The sequence below is a fragment of the Dermacentor albipictus genome, chromosome 6 (assembly GCF_038994185.2).
Source record: "Dermacentor albipictus isolate Rhodes 1998 colony chromosome 6, USDA_Dalb.pri_finalv2, whole genome shotgun sequence".
Lineage (NCBI taxonomy): Eukaryota > Metazoa > Arthropoda > Arachnida > Ixodida > Ixodidae > Dermacentor > Dermacentor albipictus.
Genome location: NC_091826.1, coordinates 22,030,703 through 22,048,422, shown reverse-complemented (window position 1 = coordinate 22,048,422; position 17,720 = coordinate 22,030,703). Strand labels below are relative to the sequence as shown.

General features: G+C 49.2%; 1 protein-coding gene across 7 annotated transcripts in view; it reads right to left on the bottom strand.

Annotated features, from left to right (window-relative positions):
• The window catches only part of TfAP-2 (transcription factor AP-2), a 302,474-nt gene that overhangs the window by 29,516 nt on the left and 255,238 nt on the right, over window positions 1–17,720 (bottom strand). For all 7 annotated transcript variants that reach the window (XM_070540084.1, XM_070540086.1, XM_070540087.1 and 4 more), the window contains one exon: window positions 9,197–9,257. In XM_070540084.1, the coding sequence (XP_070396185.1) occupies window positions 9,197–9,257 (61 nt within the window). The remainder of the gene's footprint in view (window positions 1–9,196; window positions 9,258–17,720) is intronic.

Genomic DNA, 17,720 nt, shown 5'->3' with positions numbered 1-17,720 from the left:
ACAAGGCTGCAAAGAATTCGTTCAGAAAACTATCTTAAGAGGAAGCTTTAGCTCGGGTGCTCCTATCTAAATACATGTAAAAAGAGAATTCGTTTTTCTCGGCAACCACTGCACCAAATTTGACGGGGTTTGCTGCATTTAAAAGAAAAACTTAAAATCTAGTGACTGCTGGTTTCGAATTTTTGAGTTAGGTCGTCAATTTTTTATTAAAAATTGACGAAAATTGCTAATTTTCAGAAAACGAAACTATGAAGTTTACAACTCTGTAACTCAATAAGAAAAAAACGATATCGCAATTCTGTGAATTGTATATGATAGCACATCTAAAGCGGACAAAATTGATATGTTTCACATGAACCTCAAAAAATGTATTATTATGTAATTACAACTTTTGCAGAGCCCTCGTAAACAATGTAACAAGTTCACGTAAGATGTAAAATGAAATATAATATTTGTCCGCTTTGAATGATCTAATGGATGCCGTTTACAGAACCACGATATCTGTTCTTGATGCAGAGCTATTAGTTGGTAAACTTCATGCTTCTATTTTTTTCAAACTTCTGAATTTTTGAAAATCTTTCTAACAAAATTCAAGCCCTAAATCAAAATTCTGCTTCCAACAGTCACTAGAATTTATCTTACTCTCTCAAATGCAACAAATTTCATCAAAATCGGTCCAGGGGTTATCTCATAAAAACGTTTTTGCGTTTTTACATGTATTTGAATAGGCCGCGTCGGAGTTTGGCCCGAGCTAAAGCTTCCTCTTAAGTCAGCTTGCCGTTGATGTCATGATGGCACAGCTAGCATATTTGTGAGTTATGGACAAAAGCTGGGGCTGCTTGAGTTATGAACAAAATCAAGCTATTGATTGCTACAGGAACAGATAAAGTACAGTCACAAAGAAGTGCATAAAAAATGCATAGTAGCACAGAGGCTAAGAGATGGAGCGTTGACTAAGCATGGCCGTCTTGCCGGTTTCTGGCCTACCATTGGGCAACTTGAGTCCTACAATGTCAGTGAAAGCAGTCACAAAGTGCTACACGGCAGTGAAGTGTTATGAGGCCTGGTTCTAGAGCAGTTGGTTAATCTATACAACGGTATCAACGAACATCATTCTGAGGAAACTTGAAATGGTTTAACGCTTGTTCAGACGTCTAAACGAGGAGTATTAGCGTATAAGTTTATAACGACAACCCTCCAATGGCGGCCGGGTAAGATAAATGTCACTAAAGGTATCACCCGGATCAGAGCACGCCTCGGGAATGTGTTACTACGCGGATACATCGTGACATGGCTATGCACGAGGCTAAACGTGCGCGGGGAGTCTTTTAAGGCAGGTAAGAAGCACGGGCTTTCGGAATGCAAAACAAGCCAGTGAAGGCGGGCGGGCGACCGGGCTAAGGCCGATACGCTACGGCGGCTGCGAAAGCGCGGATAGCCGCGACCCGCGCAAGCGCGAGAGTTTAACGCTCGAGTTGGCACAGAAAACAAGCGTGTCCTGCCTGCGTCTTCTCCGCGGCTTATCGCCTCTCGCACCGAGACGCCTTTCGACAAGGTGAAACACTTTGTTTCCAGCCGCTGGCTTAAGCGTGCCGATATACACAAGCCGCAGGGTATGCGGGACGAAAGTTTGCCGATCGAAACGTTTTCGCATGCGCCATTTTGTTTTCTCCCGCCTTTTTCTTCTTCTTCTGGAACCGATAATCGGAGCAGACGGCGGCGTGTCTACTTTTCGTTCGCTCTTTTTTTCTTTTGATTGTCGTCTGCTGCACTTCTTTCCTCCGTCTGCCCTCTTTTCTTGTTTTCCCTAGCGAGTTATAGCAGACGACGAACCGACACAGCATTTTCTTTTCCCTTATATTTTTTTTCTGCCGCATGCAACGCGAGGTGTTCGTGCATTTGGGCACGTCTACTCTAATCCCGCCGCTGTCGCGATTCTGAATCGCAGCGCGGCCCGTCGTTCTTTCTGTCTTTTTCATTATTTTTTTTCTTTATTGAGGCCCTTCTGCGGCATAAGGTATAATGGCGCTTCCTACACGAACAGACGGCGTGCTACGCCAGGCGACGGAGGCTGAAATGGGTGTGGTCTGTCGCGAGTCGACGAGCTACCGCTACAGAGTGTACAGTGGGACCTTCTCTCCACCCAAACGGGTCGAAAATAAATGAAAAGAAAAGAAGAAAAGCCCATCGCGCTGGCGCGCGCGCCGACCGGGTCATTAATCCGGTCGGTCTCACCATCATCGACACGTTTATTAACCCTACCGCCATTAGCGAGCCCTGAAACCCAACCACGCGGTATACACAAGCGGTACGGCCTGGACGCACGACGCGTTTCTTCGGTCAGTAATTAAACCAAATGAACAGCGCATGCGCACGCCCTGCCCATGGGTTGTGCTTAGGGGGGAGCGTGTTCGCGCGAGAGAGAGGCAATTCACCCGCATATATAGATAGGGTCGCCATTTTTGTACGGCGCGCGCCAGCTGAAGAAGCCTTGCCCCCGAAGACGGCGAAAAGAAACAACAACGTGCCACAACTAACAGGCGAATATTTATAAGTGCGAGTAGCACGCGGCCAAGGGTACAACTATGGCGATGCGGTGTATAATTCTAGAGCAACGCGACGAACCTCGTATGGAGAAGAAGTATATAGTACGTAGTTCGGGGGCCCCCCGTGTAATATATCCAGGCTCAATTAAGCTCGCGATACGAGGACATTGCCGTGTCTCTACCTTTTTTTTTTTGTCATTCGTTTCCTTTTATCTTCACTTTTTTTTTTTTCTTTTACTGAGAACGCGAGAAAGACGCCTGCACAGCTATATCCGTTGCCCATACATGTAGCACTTCACGGTAGCTCCGTGGCTATGGCGTTGTATAGCTGAGCATATGAGGTCGAGGCTACAACAGGGAAGGGGGGGGGGAATTAAAAAGAAAATAAGACTCTGTTGTATTTGAATTTAGGAGCACGTTGGGAGATCCCCGACCGGATGGTCGAAATTGATGCGGTGTCCCCGCTATGTTGTCCCTTAATAGCCCGTGCTTTGCTTTTGGAAGTAAAACTTTAAAAAAGAATCTTTCATTATATAATTATTATAATATTAATACATAATATATAATGATTTGTTTCTTTCAGCTCATTTTTTGAGGTTCTGAGTAAACGTTAACAGTACTGTATCGAGGATGGAAAGACACACTGTCTAAAAACTCACAATGACAAATGATGAAGTTAAGATGGGTGTACAACGAACATGAAAAAAAAATAAAGAAAATACAGCGATAGGAGCAGATAGCAAGGCAACCTAAAGTAAGAACAGGGTAGAGTGTGCCGCAGACCACCCTTCCAACACGAAGTTTGAAGTGGCGCACTCCCTTTAAAAACGACCCATTTAGGTACGACCTGGGCGCCGCTAACAAGCGACCACGTGACAACTCGGACTGCTCGCCGGCGAACACAAGCTCCTCCACTCCGACGTGTGTACACACATTGCAGCGCACCTCCTCCATTGTTTGGTCTCTCAGAGAGAAAGAGGGAGAGAGATAGAAGAGACAGAGGGCACCACACTGCAAGTTGTCGCAAGAGAATGCACTTGGAAAGCTAGCTCACCACCTTTCGAAATCGCGGCTCGGCTTAATTCAGCGCAGACGTGCTAAGAGAGCGCGGGCCGCGTCGTCTGCTCGCCGGACCAGGGCGAGCAGACGACACGCGGTCAGCCGCCGTATATACAAAGTGAAGCAAGGGCAGGTAGGTAGCCATTTTGGGGTCGTGGCAATGACCAGCCCCCCCTCCCATATACGAGAGCGCGGCGGGCCAGGCCCGCTGGGTACGAAATCATCGCGCTCGGAGGGACCGATGACAATTATCATAAATTACCGGCGCCACGCATTAATCTCGTGCGCCGGCTGCCGCGGCCGTGCCGGTAGCTAGAGATGTCTCCCGCGTGTTCGTCGCCCTCCTCGAATTGGCCCTCTGTTCTCGGTCTGCCGCATTACACTCGTCTCTCAAGATTGGCCGTCTTCCGCAGCACATTTATGTATACATGGTGCATAGTTGCACGGTTGGGTGTGCGTCTTCCTATATTAGCGTTTCAACAATTAAAAGGGACACTAGATATGAGCATTAAATGAGCCCATACTTAAACGATATTGCGCGACAAAAAAACGCACGGACGTGAGAGAAGACGACACACCTAGCGCAAACTTTCAACTAAGTTTATTGTGCCACTGCTTCGATTTTATACATGGGAGGCAGTGTATACCGCGCATGCGCTTACAAGAAAATGAAGTGCGAAATCATGTTACATAGTTACGAGTCATGTGATGCCGCGTCCAAGAAACACAATTCTTTTTCTGTGAGAGGCAGAGACGGGAAGTTAACACACTTATCACCCAATTTTGCGATCATCTGCGCTTCAGATATTTCACGGATGAGCTGCGTGCTGCCACGGGAAACAATCGTGCATTGATCCTCAAGAGGTTTGCATCCATGATCGCGACAGTGGATCGCCAATAAACCCCCAGAGCCGTTTTTTACATTGTTGCTGTGTTCGCGGAGCCGATCTTTGAGGCAACGCCCAGTTTGTCGGATATATTTCTTCCCACATGAAAGCGGGGGGTTGTACACCACCCGGTGGACACACTCGACAAACTTTTTGCGGTGATGCCTTCTGCACTTATCGGAAGGGACGGCATTTGGATCCGTCAGCCTGCAAAGCCTGCCGAGCTTGTTGGGAGCAGAAAAAGCGACTCTGACAGTCGCCCTTTGGACCATCTTTTTCAAGTTATGGTATATCCCGTGCATGTAAAGTATGAGACTGACTTTAGGGCGTATGCCGGGAGGGGCACCGGCAACTGACTTTTGCGTGCTGGATCACGCTTCTCTTAAAATGCGTTCCTCGACGGACACTAGCACCACCCTAGGATATCCAGCTAAGGACAAACGTAGAGTTTGCTTTTTCAAAGCTTACGTCCACTACATGACATCAAGACTTGCTAAGGGCATTCTTGAAGCACGAACTGATAATGGCCCGCTTAACAAGCTTAGAATGTGCGGACGTATACGGCAGAAGTGGCTTGTTGGCTCGCGGCTCATACGACCAACACGTGTGGCTGTCCTGAAAGCTCAGGCGAAGATCAAGGAAACGAAGAGACCTATATATATCTACCGGCATCTCATGAGTAGTTTGAAGGGGCACTAAGCACTTCTGAAGCGTTTCTTCTGATGCCTTCAGTCTGGAAGCTAACAAAGCGTTAGAAACGTTTCAGAAGTGCTTAGTCCCCCTTCAAACTACTCATGAGATGCCTTAGATAGGTCTCTTCGTTTCCTTGATCTTCGCCTGAGCCGTATCGCCTCGAAGGCTCAACCAATGCGATTGTTTTCGCGATCCCTTCTGCGTACTTTCACTTGTTTAGAAACAGCGTGTCTCTGGCTTTAATTTTGTGCGCCACTTCACAAATGTTCGCGCTACGATTAAATGTGTTCAGCAATTTCTTTTTTGCAGTGTTTCTCGTGGTTTTAGTTTCGTTTACCCTGCGTTTTAAATGAAGTTACGGGTGCCACTCTCCTCTTAAATTTAGATACATTAAAGAATACAAATGCTCGCTAAATTGGGCGGGTTTCGCACAATGTTACCAAAAGTGCAACAAACGAGCCTGGCGTGCACAACGCAGTTCTCCACTCCGTGCGCAGTCTACCAGATACTCAACGAGCACCCGCGGACACCGAGATCGTGGACGCGCGCATTTCGTGGGCCGCGGCGATCTCGGAAGCCACGCGAGAGTCGGGTGACAGACGCCGCCGCTGCGGCGGCGGGAGGGCAAGAAAAGACCACCGCGAAGAGCAAACATTCGATGTAGATAGAGCACACGCGAGTCCCCCGTACTCACGGCCCGCTTAACAATACGCCCTCGCTTCACCGCCCCCCCCCCCCCCCGTTCTCTCCCCCCGAACACGCCTCCAGCCGGCGGCACATCGCTCCTTTTGTTGCGGTCCGCCCCGCCCAACACAATGGCTTTTAGTTACACCTCAGTGACCACCTCACAAATGTGCGAACCCCTGACCCTCGCATCCATTGTCAGCACCAGGCGGTGCATGTGCTGTATGTACGGGTTAGAAGAAAGAAAAAAAAAAAAGAAAGAACAGTGATTGCGCGTAAAACGGCCGTGTACAGCAATAAATAAATAAATAAATAAATAAATAAATAAATAAATAAATAAATAAATAAATAAATAAATAAATAAAAGCAGTAGAAGTATGAGATTATTACTGGAAGTGACGGTCACTGTTTCATGGGCACTAAGACGGTTTTGGACGCTTTTTGGCAGCAGTGAAACGGCGACCCTTCCGGTCTCCTGTCCTATCAGTCTACATAAAAAAAATTCGCGCAGGAATTCCTCTGATAGAGCTAGGTATGCGTAGGCATTGTGCCACTTGCTCATCTCCACGCAGCCCGGTGTCATCACCAATGCTGTGGAACTTGACCCGACCAGCATAAACCCTTATCAACCCTCATCGGTCGTTCGCTTATCACGTTTGATAGCGAACATGATAAGACAGGTTGAATTAAGATAGGCTGCCTTACGGCACTCGAAACGAAGACCATTGGCGTTAATTGAGGTGAAGTTAATTAGCCACAGTGAATTAAGGCACTCGAACCCTCGCCATTCGGTAGGAGTCGAACCAACGAAATTTGGTGCTAATTAAGGTAATTTAGGGTTCATTTAGCGAAGCTGTTGCGAAACCACCACTACATTTGCTGGAGGAGAGGGGAGGAGAGGCATGCAACGTTCTTTGTGGCGTCAGGCTTAGGCGTTGTTCCCGGTGACGCTGGGTATATCGCGCGCTTGTATTTCCCGCGCTCGTTCTGGGTGGCGGCCTTCCCTGGAACGTCGTTGTCGGGGAGTCAGCGGCACGGTGTCTTTCCTCTTGTTGGTTGTGTTCGTGAGAGAGTCTTGCTGTAGTTCCCCGCGCTGCGCAGAGTCGTTGTTTCTGGCGTTTCCCGTATTGACCCTGACACTCTGCATTTCTACGTTTCCGTTCTTCTCCAGTAGGCGGCGTCGGTCGTCCCGTCGCCATAGCGACAAATGCGACAAGCGCCGCGGCGACCCGAACTGCTGCGGCGCGACACTTGCTCATGTCCATGCAGCCCGGTGTCATTATCCACTTTTGTCAAATATGATCCGACACTTGTACGTTACGCAATGCGTAAGTGATGCTTCGGATGCTTGTTCAGAGCTTGTTCTTTATTCAAACGTGTGCTACTCTGTGTGTTGTATGGCTGATTTTAATGAATTTGCCTGCTTACGGGGGCACGAGCTATTGCATTCGTCTTAGGTGACGACAGGTTTCTCGTTGGGTAGTCATAGAAATGCTTACACCTTTAAAAAATCCAATTCGGCCAATCCAATCTCTCAAAAGTTCGGAAATGGAAGACCAGCTCCGGGCCGTCCGGCAAGCCGAAGATGCCGCCCGGGTCCAAGAACTTCGAGCCGACCAACCGAGGCCACCAGAACCAAAACTGCCGGACCGTTCTTTGTAATGAAGTTCGTTTTCTCTTTCTTGGATCAGCGTACGAGACGCCCCGCTTAAAAGCGATGTATAAAAATGTAGGTTCACTTTCTAAGCAAACACGCGCCCAGAGACAGACGTGAACCGAGTTTACTGGAGGACCGTGAACGCACACGCTGTCGGAACGCCGGTGCTGCGGTGCCAAGCCTGCGGCACTCGACCCGTCACGTGACTTCCAACAATGGACGCGCGTGGAGACGGTATACCGCATCCACGCACCAGCCTTCTCCCCTCGTATCAATCGTCACTTACATCGCATACATAGACGGAGGACAAAAAAGGACGACGTAGACAAGCGCTGTCTTTTAGCGATGCCCGACGAACTAGAAAGATACTGAAGCAAGGTCCGTACTATCAACTACCGTACTACCGTGTACCAACTAGCCCGTACTCAAACCTTGCTTCTCCCCTCACCTGCTCGCTCTTCGCACGGGCAGCATGTCACGTGCTCTCCAACCCTTGGCGCTCCGTCCGCGCATGCGCGTGAGCTCGCCTCGAGTGTCTGTATAATCGCTATCGCAACAACAGCAACAAAAAGGTGATAATGAAGAAACTTGACATAGCCATGGCCAAACGGAGCGTTGAATGCGCACCCAATTGCTGTTCCTACCGCTACACCACAAATGTGGCGTAAGCTTTGCAGGCTGATTCCTGCTCGATCTTGCTATCTCTCACCCCCCCTTTCCCCTTCCCTCTTCATGCAACCCACCTATGTATTCTGCACGGCAAGCGATTACACTGAACCCACACCTAATAAAGCAAGTCAGCCGAGCTCACTGGCTGGCTGATCGTAATACGACGTATTAGCAGAGAATGTGTAACATGTGGGGAAAAAAGAAAATGTTGCTAGTTCCAGGCACAGGAATGGCCTCATCACACCCGCATCGCTTTGAGCAGAACCGCGGCAGAGTGGCAATTTACGCATGCGCCAGCAGTAATTCCCTGCAAGGACGTTTCGGGTTGCACACATACCAGACGACGTGTTAAAAAAAAAAATGATCACGCAACACTTACACTCAAAAAAGAAAAAAAAAAGGAACTGACAATGTAGCGTTTGGGAAACAAACCGAAAGAAAAGAACGTGTTGCGGAAAAGACGAACCGATGCACACTTCTCGGCGCTATCAATCTTCAGCGCAGTCGCGATCGTAATAAAATCGGAGAAGGGATATTCCAGCTTCACCAAGTAAGAGCCATTTAAAGCGGGTAACGACTCATTTCGGTTAACTAAAAGCTGACAGCTTGGTTAGTTGGAATGAGGACTGCGTTTTACGCATTTTCAGCCGTCTTAAGAAATAGGAAAAAAAAATTGAGAGAAGAAGAAAGACGAAAGAACAGCGTCCTACCTATTTCCTTTCGTCTTCTCTTAGTTCTGCCTCATATTCCAATCGCTACTTCGATCTCTAAATGACTAAAAGGTGGTCGATAACATCCGAACTGACCTCCTCCTTCGTCCCTACCCCTCGCCCTGATGGATTCACTTCCTGAGGACAGAAACCTTTCATGGCTACTTTTAAATAAACGTTTTACCAACCACAACGGCAACTTCCTATTTCTCAAAGGTGCTCGAAACGCGTGAGACCTAGACATTTCGGATGACTCTTGCCAGGTGTGCAGCTGTATCTGTGGGTACTGACCTTTTCGTATGACACTATTGTGGTCGCTCCCAAAAAGACTGGTGTCGTCAACACTCCCTGCCTGCAAGAAAGAAGAACACACGATGAGCGAGGAACCACTATCAAACAAGTACGTATATATTCTGAAGCGCTTTCAACCCTGGCAGGAATCTTGGCTGCCGCCTCACTGCGCATCGTCACAACGGATGTACTCTCGACATGGTTGAACACGCCCATACACGCGCGCGCAAGAAAAAAAAAAAAAGAGACAAAGGTCTATTCGTGATTTCCCATTAGTGCTTCTACTTACATTTGTCTAATTATTTTTCTAACTCATTCGATTCCTGGCCCATCCGCCACAGTGGGTATGAGCCACTCACAAAGGCAAACCACCTAACGAACCAAGCAAAGTAATCAACCAACCAAACGTAGCTCACCTAAATCGTAAATTAGGAGCTGCTAGTTCCTCAGTTCTGGCGCCCGTAGGCTTAATGCAATGCGTAGACAAAAATTAAAAAAAAAATACGATGAAAAGAAAGAGGGTGGAGGGTTTTTCTATCCTCTGCAGAAACCACAAGAGAGGCGTTAATAAATTGCGCGGGCTCAATTAGGTTTCGACGTCAGGCACCAGATATCGCCCCGTAGGTGTATGTTGGGTGTACGTTTGCGTTCGTGAAAGTTGCACCATGGCCTCCGAGATCACAACGCCGGCACCATCTCAGAGGCTACGGTAGATCTAGATGCTTTCGAACCACGTGCACCACAACGTCACACAAAACGCTTTGCTTTTAACGTAGGAAGGTGCCGTGCGCTATACTAACGCTGTACACTATAGCGTGACCGGAAATTCGAGCACGCCATAAGCGAAGCTATTAGAAACTTTTAGCGTGTCCGCTATTCCGGCAAACTGGGGCGGTTTGGGCGGATTACCGGATGGTCGGGAGCGTAAACGGGAGCTGCCGGAGCGGTGAAACCGCCTGGTGTTGTAGAGCTGAACCAGACAAACACAGAGCTAAAACTGCAGTAGCCTACTTTATTCTGCTTCGCTGCTGGTGCAAATTTCGGCAGTGGCGTAATCGTGTTCACAATTACGCCGCTGTCGAAAACTTACACCCCAGCTAAGAAGAAATATAGTAATTGGCTCTGTGTTTAGGTGGTTGGGCTTTGCACCACCAGCTGGCGCCACCAATCTGGCCGCTCACGTTTACGCCCCCGACCATCCGGAAATCCGCCCAAACCGCCCCAGTTTGCCGGAATAGCGGACACGCTAAAAGTCTCTATTAACAACATTCTCTTGTTAATACACTGAGTAAGTTCCTAAAACAGCTAGCCAACGAATGGTTGGGACTTTGATGTAGCGAGGGGGTCATGATTATGCCATTGTAAGCATGCAGAGCTATGCGCTACTGCCATGCGCGAGATCAGGCGACCCCGAAAGCATCCTGCGGTGGTTGTACGTGCCTAATTAGATAAGCATCTAAACAACGTAACGCCCTCGTGGTTACCGCTTTTGTATAAAGCGACCGGATAGCTGAAGCGAGCCGCTAACGAGACGGCCGAGTGCGCTGCGTTGAACTGCGCACGTAACAACATCCTGGACCTAGAGCAGCTCAGGGGTCAGGTCTTCACGTGACCGCTTTGTGGTCTCCGACATCGTCGGCTCGCAGAGGCGCGCTGTACTCGAGATGAATCGTTTATATACAAATAATCCTGCTGGTGGGATAATTTTAATAACGTTTTATTACTTGTTTATTACCCGTTACTTTGTTACTCGTTACGCGTCATGCAAGCCAGAAGCACGAAGTTTAGGCAAATCCATGCACTACCCATCATTCCCCGTGCCGACTGAACCTAAAGCCCCTCAAACTTCGTAAAATAGCGGCACGCATTGAAGAATGCCGCCTCATCCTCGCGTGCTCCGGCCGAGGCCGACGCCGCGTCGCCATTGGCCTAATAGCATCACGTGGGCCCTCGTACCGTGCATCAGCGCCATTTTTGCTCGAGAAGCGTCTACGGAGTGACGAGGAGCGCGTGTTGGCGCACTTGCTACGCCCGATCGGTGTAGGCGGCGCCACGGTCGAGGAGCGCGCGTGAAAGAGAGAAACGAGGAGGAGTGAAGGTGTAGGACGACAGTGTCGCTACTTTACAAAGTTTAAGGGGCTTCACCTGAACCACATCTTTGTAGAGCTTCTTTCGCTTCACCACCATCATCATCAGTCTGGTTACGCCCACTGCAGGGCAAAGGCCTCTCCCATACTTCTCCAACTACCCCGGTCATGTACTAATTGTGGTCATGCTGTCCCTGCAAACGCCCACTGCAGGCCTTTGCCCTGCAGTGGGCGTAACCAGGCTGATGATGAACTGAACCACTGCGTTGGCAGCTCCCGCAGTAGACACTAAAGTCGCCCAAGTTCTCCCTATAGTGATCACTGCATGGAACTGTACGCCTGGAACCGTCCCGGGACTTTCGTGACCCGAGCGGTGAGCATTCGGCAAAACTCTGGCAAAAAAACTATGTGTGCCAGGTATGCGGAAATGTCGTCTGCTCACTGCGCATGCGCTTTCGATGCAAGCAGCCTCCTGCACAATGCGAGAGACGCGTTCCCGCGACTCGCCCCTTTCGATCGCCTAATTTCTTCCTCGTTCCGCGGCTGCCGCTGCAGTTGCCGTCGCGACGGCAAAACGACGCCCGGCCGGTGTGGGTGACACAAATTGAAGCCTCGCCTAAATTACCTTCGCGCTGAAATCGGCCGAGCGAGAGTTGCGGAAAAACAAAAGGGGAAGTGAAACATATCGTGCCAATTAGTTGAGCGTCGTGGTATGCACATAAGGAGAAGGGAAGCTCGATGGGCGAGATCACGTGACTTGAAACACGCTAGCGTCTGTCTCAGTTGGCCAGGAAAAAATGAATGCCGGCCCGATAAAAAAAAAAAGAAATTACCGTATTTACTCGATTCTTATACGTGCCCTCCATTTTGACGCGCAGCAGTGTTTTTTTTCCCCACGGCCAGAAATGATAAATGCAATGTTCTCGACTGTAACGCGCGACGTTGATTTTGATATTTAAACAAAACTTCCAATTGCAATAACTTTGGCTGTGTCGTCACAACATTTTCGTGGTAAAAGAGAAATAGCAATTCGTTCGCATTTAGAAATTCAATTCATTCTCATTTGTTGCATGAACCACCGGAGATCATTGTGAAAGTAAGCGGATAATTTATGCTGACGGCAGATCAAACCAAACCGAGGCACAAGCAATGCCTCCAAAATATCGTCGTAGATTAAGTTTTTCTTTTTAGGAAACTCTATGCCACAACCACCCACCCTGCGTGTTTTTCTTTGCGACACAGAGTATCTCTATCCATTTACTGGCATTGCGGGCAGCGCGTAGATTACAAACTCCTATGTAACGCTCACGCTCGACACCGGTATTCGATGGCGTTCCCTCGCAATTGCCGGTTGCGCAGCGAGAAAGGCGGCCGCACAGCTCACAAAAAACCTGTAATCAGGAGAAGCCCTGGCTGTCTGCGGGCCGATGGAGACCGATCACCGGACCCGGGGAGGGTGGGAGTCGGGAGGGGGGGTGCACAGCGCTCGATTCACCGAGATTGAAGCGAAAATGACGAGCACAGCGAAAACAACCATTGTTCTTCGAATTATCGCACGCCAGGGGGGCCGGGCCTGGCTCCGCAGGGCTGAACTCGGCTTCGGCTAGTCTCGTCTCGTCTCGTCTCGTCTTCGCGCGGCTCTCGACAGCCTACCTACTCCTCCTGCTCCTATTCCCACAGGAGCCTGCGGTTCGAGAAAACTCTTTCGGCCAAGCAGGTTGCTCTCACCGAATATCCTTGAGCCATACAGTGTCTTACAAAATTTAATAGAGGGAGCTTTGACGTTGCCGTCGCTTAGCTACCATGGCAATGGCGGTTAGTGGCTTGAGACGTTTTCGTGGTGTTGTTATTATGCTTTATGTTGCCAACTTTCTAAGCAATAATATATGTAGAGGGCAAGATGGCAGTAAATCTGCGAACATGCACAATCATTGTCAATCGTTGCATCTGTAACTCAATGTTTAGAAAAAAAAAGAAAGAACGATTTGCGAAGTAGCTCAGTTCACCGGAAGTTCGGAGCGGAGCGAACCACCATCTTGCAGCCGAGTTCCCTGCGACGGCTATGGACTCGGCATTGGCTTGTCTCGTCACGCACTGCTTTATTTTCCCTCCTCCTCCTCCTCCTCCTCCTCCTCCTCCTCCTCTTACTGCCAAGAGCCATCCTCTCCTTCACTTCCACACGACTCGCACCCAACGATGTTGCTTTCACCGATGATCCTTGAAATACGGCGATGGCTTCTCGCAGGCCGTGGTTGCTGGTAACTCAGTTCCGTACAGCGGTTCTTTCTGATCGTTTGCATTTGCAAAGGACCTTTATCGCCTCGGGGGTCGCACTAGTGACCTGCGCTCCGTCGCGACGAAGCCGTTACGATCCCCGGTCTCGTGGGAACCCGCAGCAAAGCCGATAGGCAGGCGGCTTGTCTTGCCGAGTCCGTCTAGGGCACACATATATACCGCGGTTGGGGAGGCCTTCGGACGGCCGTTCACGGATTTGAATGCCAGCGACTATAAGGTATACGACCCCTTCGAACGATATCAATCAATTAACAAAATTGTTTATTCGAAAGTAAAGCGAAAGTACAAAAGTGCGTACTGTGACTACACAAACATAACACGTATAAAAGCTCTTTTTTGTTCAGTGCGGCTAGACGCTCGACGGCAAAGCTATACTTATTGTTACATATTGGCGAGCTAGATTCGAATCCACACGCAAAGGGTAATCCTACTGCCAAGCAAAATTAAGTTCCTCGTTTCATCTCATGTTGATCCCGAATAAGTACAGCCGCGATTTTTGTTCCCAAGCGCATTCTGTGAGAAACACTGCACCAGCTTACGCAGATAAACCACTCTTTATTAACTCTATTTTCGTTAAGTCCGGTGTACGAGTAAAAAAAAAAAAGAAGAGCTCAAATGAAGGTCACTGTCCCATTTATTTCGTTTCGCGCTGAAGCCCCCAGCTGTAGTACCGACAGTGTGGCGTCACATATTTCAAAGTATTATTAATATTTTATTTGTATTTAGGTCGTTTGTGTTGTGGCTGAGTAATCATTCTCGAAATTTACTAAGTTTACTACTTGGACCACATACAATACAATGTGGTACATCTCTGGCGATTAAAAAAATAATTTGGTTCCAGCATGACGTCAAAATTCGGTGACTTCACGGTGAGCTGGTACACTACTTCTCTTTCGTGTTTGAATCTTTTCTGGCTCGCTAAGCCTCTTCTCACAATGCGAGTGGCTTTTTACTACGAAGCTGTATATGGCTAGCCGATCCGTCCATCCGGCGCAACCCCGTGCATATGCGCAAAAAAGAAAATAGAGGGGCGCGATTGGCTGCGTCAGTAGTGACGTCGTTGCTCTCCGTCGCAGCCGAGCGCGCTCGCAGCAGTTTCTCTCTGGCTCCGAAATAGGTAGGCCACGCGTCATACGTACTCCTGAGGAGCAGGCAGCTTTCGATCAGCAACGCCGCGAGCATAACTGGGAACGAGCTCGTCTACACCGTGCCGATGCTGCAGCCCGGGCACAAGAACAGGCTCGTGCAGCCGAGCGCAAGTAGCAACTGCGTACCGAGGATCCGGCAGCCTACCAAGCCGTCGTTTAATGAACCGTAGGCACTAAGCCAGTGACAAGAACCGGGACCGCCCGTTTCAGCTCCGCTGATTAACCACCTGTGCGGAAGTGCTTGGGCGGCGTTTCTTTCTGCTTTTTTTTTATTGCGACGATGGTAATTTACTAATACAACTGAAATTACGTTTGTCTTCAACGTCATTTACGGCATAAAGCTGGACTTGTTGCCGCTGAGATAAATGAGACATTTCCGGCGCTAAGAGCGCCAAGAGGGGGCACTTTAGAAAAATTCAAGATATATACTACGGGGCGGGAAGCATTCGTGAGGCAAAAAAGAAAATGCAGTCAGAAGGGAATGACTCCTCACACAATGAAAGGCAGAACGCGTCACCCCTGGCGGCGCAGCGTTTTGCGCCGACTACGGAGACAGCTCGCCGGGCGAACTCGAAGGAGGAGGCAACGCACCGCTGTCGCACGGGTTCTCTCTCAAGAAGGGGGGGGGGGGGGCTCAGGTCTAACAAAACAAAAGCGGCGACGCGTCCGGGGCTTTTGTCCCGTCTTACTAGCAGCGCCCATTACGACGACGCAGCGCTTCGTCCAAGCACACCAGTGCACCCAGACGTTTTGTCTGTTTGTTTGTTTCTGAGTGTGTTTTTTGAGACGGAATAATTCTCGCACACACACACACACAGAGACGGAGCGGACAACACAGTGGCGACGTGAGGGAGCGGCTCTCTTTCCTAACTGCTCGCGCTCAGCTTCGCAAGAACACACGCACGTACGTACGCACGCACGTACATACGCAAGTACGTACGTACAAACACGAGGCACCTCCATTTCGCGCGACTCACTCCGGGAGCGCGTAATCACGCAGTGCCACCTCTCCTCACCCTTCGCAAACGCCCTCTCGACGCGAGAAACTGCACCTCTCCCCCCCCCTCTATATACACGCCTCCTTCGAGCGAGTTTCGCTCGTTATCTTTTTTTTTTACGTTCCGCTTTTTTGTGTGTTTGTGTGTATGCGTATACACCTCCTCTCTGGAGCGGTCAGCGCGCATTTAACGCGCGTGCAATGCAAGGAATGCCGTTCAATTTGCCATCGCTCGACGCCGCCCGCGATCGCGCTAATATTCATGCACGCAGTTATGAACAGCGCGCATTAGAGATCTCGCCGGCGAGAGCCGTGCAGGAATGGGGCTGGCGGAAGAGTCCAGCTGTGACGCCTCTCGAAGGAAAAGAGAAAAAAAAGGGGGGGGAAGGAGCTCGTTTCGTCGCCCACGAATCGCGGGCAGTCGAAAATGCAAATCGAGCGTATTGCACGGTGTAATCATTGGCACCTGGGACACGCGAGTCCGTCTTAATTCCGTATTTGCAAGCAACACGTAAATCGCGGGAGAGTGTAGACGACGCAGCGTGGGGGGTTCTCGACGAAGCCACTGTCAAGTCAGACGAATTTCAGTATAACGTGTTAACTCGGGGTATAGCTGGTTCGGTTCCATGCTTAAAGGGACACTAAAGTGAAACAATAAATCATTTTAGACTAATGAAGCATTGTTTGAGAACCCTGCAGGCACTCATTTCAAAAAAATAGTTTGGTTATTACATGAGAAAATGAAGGTCCAAGTATCAGTATTTGAATTTCGCGCCGAAACCCCAGCGCCGGTACGTCAGCGTGACGTCAGGGATTCCAAAGTATGTTTTCGCATTTGGGCCGCGTCGGCTGAATAAAGGTCCCAGAAACTTGCCATGTTGAATATTTGGTTCCTTTGGAACACAATGTAGTCAATCTGTACCGCTATATATAATTAGCAGGCCCTAGAAGATGCCATCAAAATTCAAGACGTCACAGCCCCCAGGTGCGGGTACATAAGTAGGCGTCGCCACTTGTATTTCGTTCCTGCGCTTTTTCTGGCTTACCAAACGTCTTATCGTTGTAAGAGTGGTGTTTATGGTGGGGTAGAACGGTAATTTACTGATGCAGAAGTAATCATTTTCCACTTTAGTGTCCCTTTATACACAGCCCAAGGCATTGGATAAGTGAACAGACGACAATGTAAGCCTTTTAATTGGGACTTTTCGGCATGGGCCAGACGAGACGACACGAGTACGGAACCTGACCGACTATCCCAAGTTAGCACCTTAACAAGAATCGTCGTTGTGTCGTCCGGTCTATATAGCCCAAGCTGACTACTCATTGTTTCAGTCGTCACAATTTCCCAATGCGAAGTTTCTCATCCAAGTCGCTCTCCGATGGGCATCGTCTGCTCCTCTCGCGAAAAGATGAAATCATGCATTGCTGTCTTTCTGCCGCGATGACACGCATAATTGTAAACAAGTCTTTCGGCATCCATATTTTTTTTTTCGAGCTTGTGCGCGGCGGCATTCCGACGATTTCAGAACTACGAGGCATTCAGGGCATGCCGTGATAGGACACACTCTTTCGGTTCAAGCATGAACTTGGATGAGATATTTCTCGGTTCGGCCGCTAGGGGGCGATTTACTTGGAGTCGCCAATAGCCCAAGTCAATTCCTTAATGAACTTAGCCTGTCTTGACTTGACCGTGGTCTCCTCGAGAGCACGCTTTATGGCTTTGTTAACCTAAGGTCTTCCGCTCTGGACATCGAGAAATTATGCTTGTCCAGTTCTATTTGATGTTTAGAAAGGAGAACTCGACGACGTTACTCTTGACAACAACGCGGGCGGCCGAAAAGTTTCGTTTTCTCCAGCCTACGCCGACCGCGCTCTCGCGTTCCTGTATTATCGTTATCGCGTAGTGCTGCGCTGGGTTCGCTGGCGTGCGAAACTCGAACCAGCTTTAAGTAGCAGAGAATGCTACGTCGATGTGATCTCGCAGAATTATGGAACGG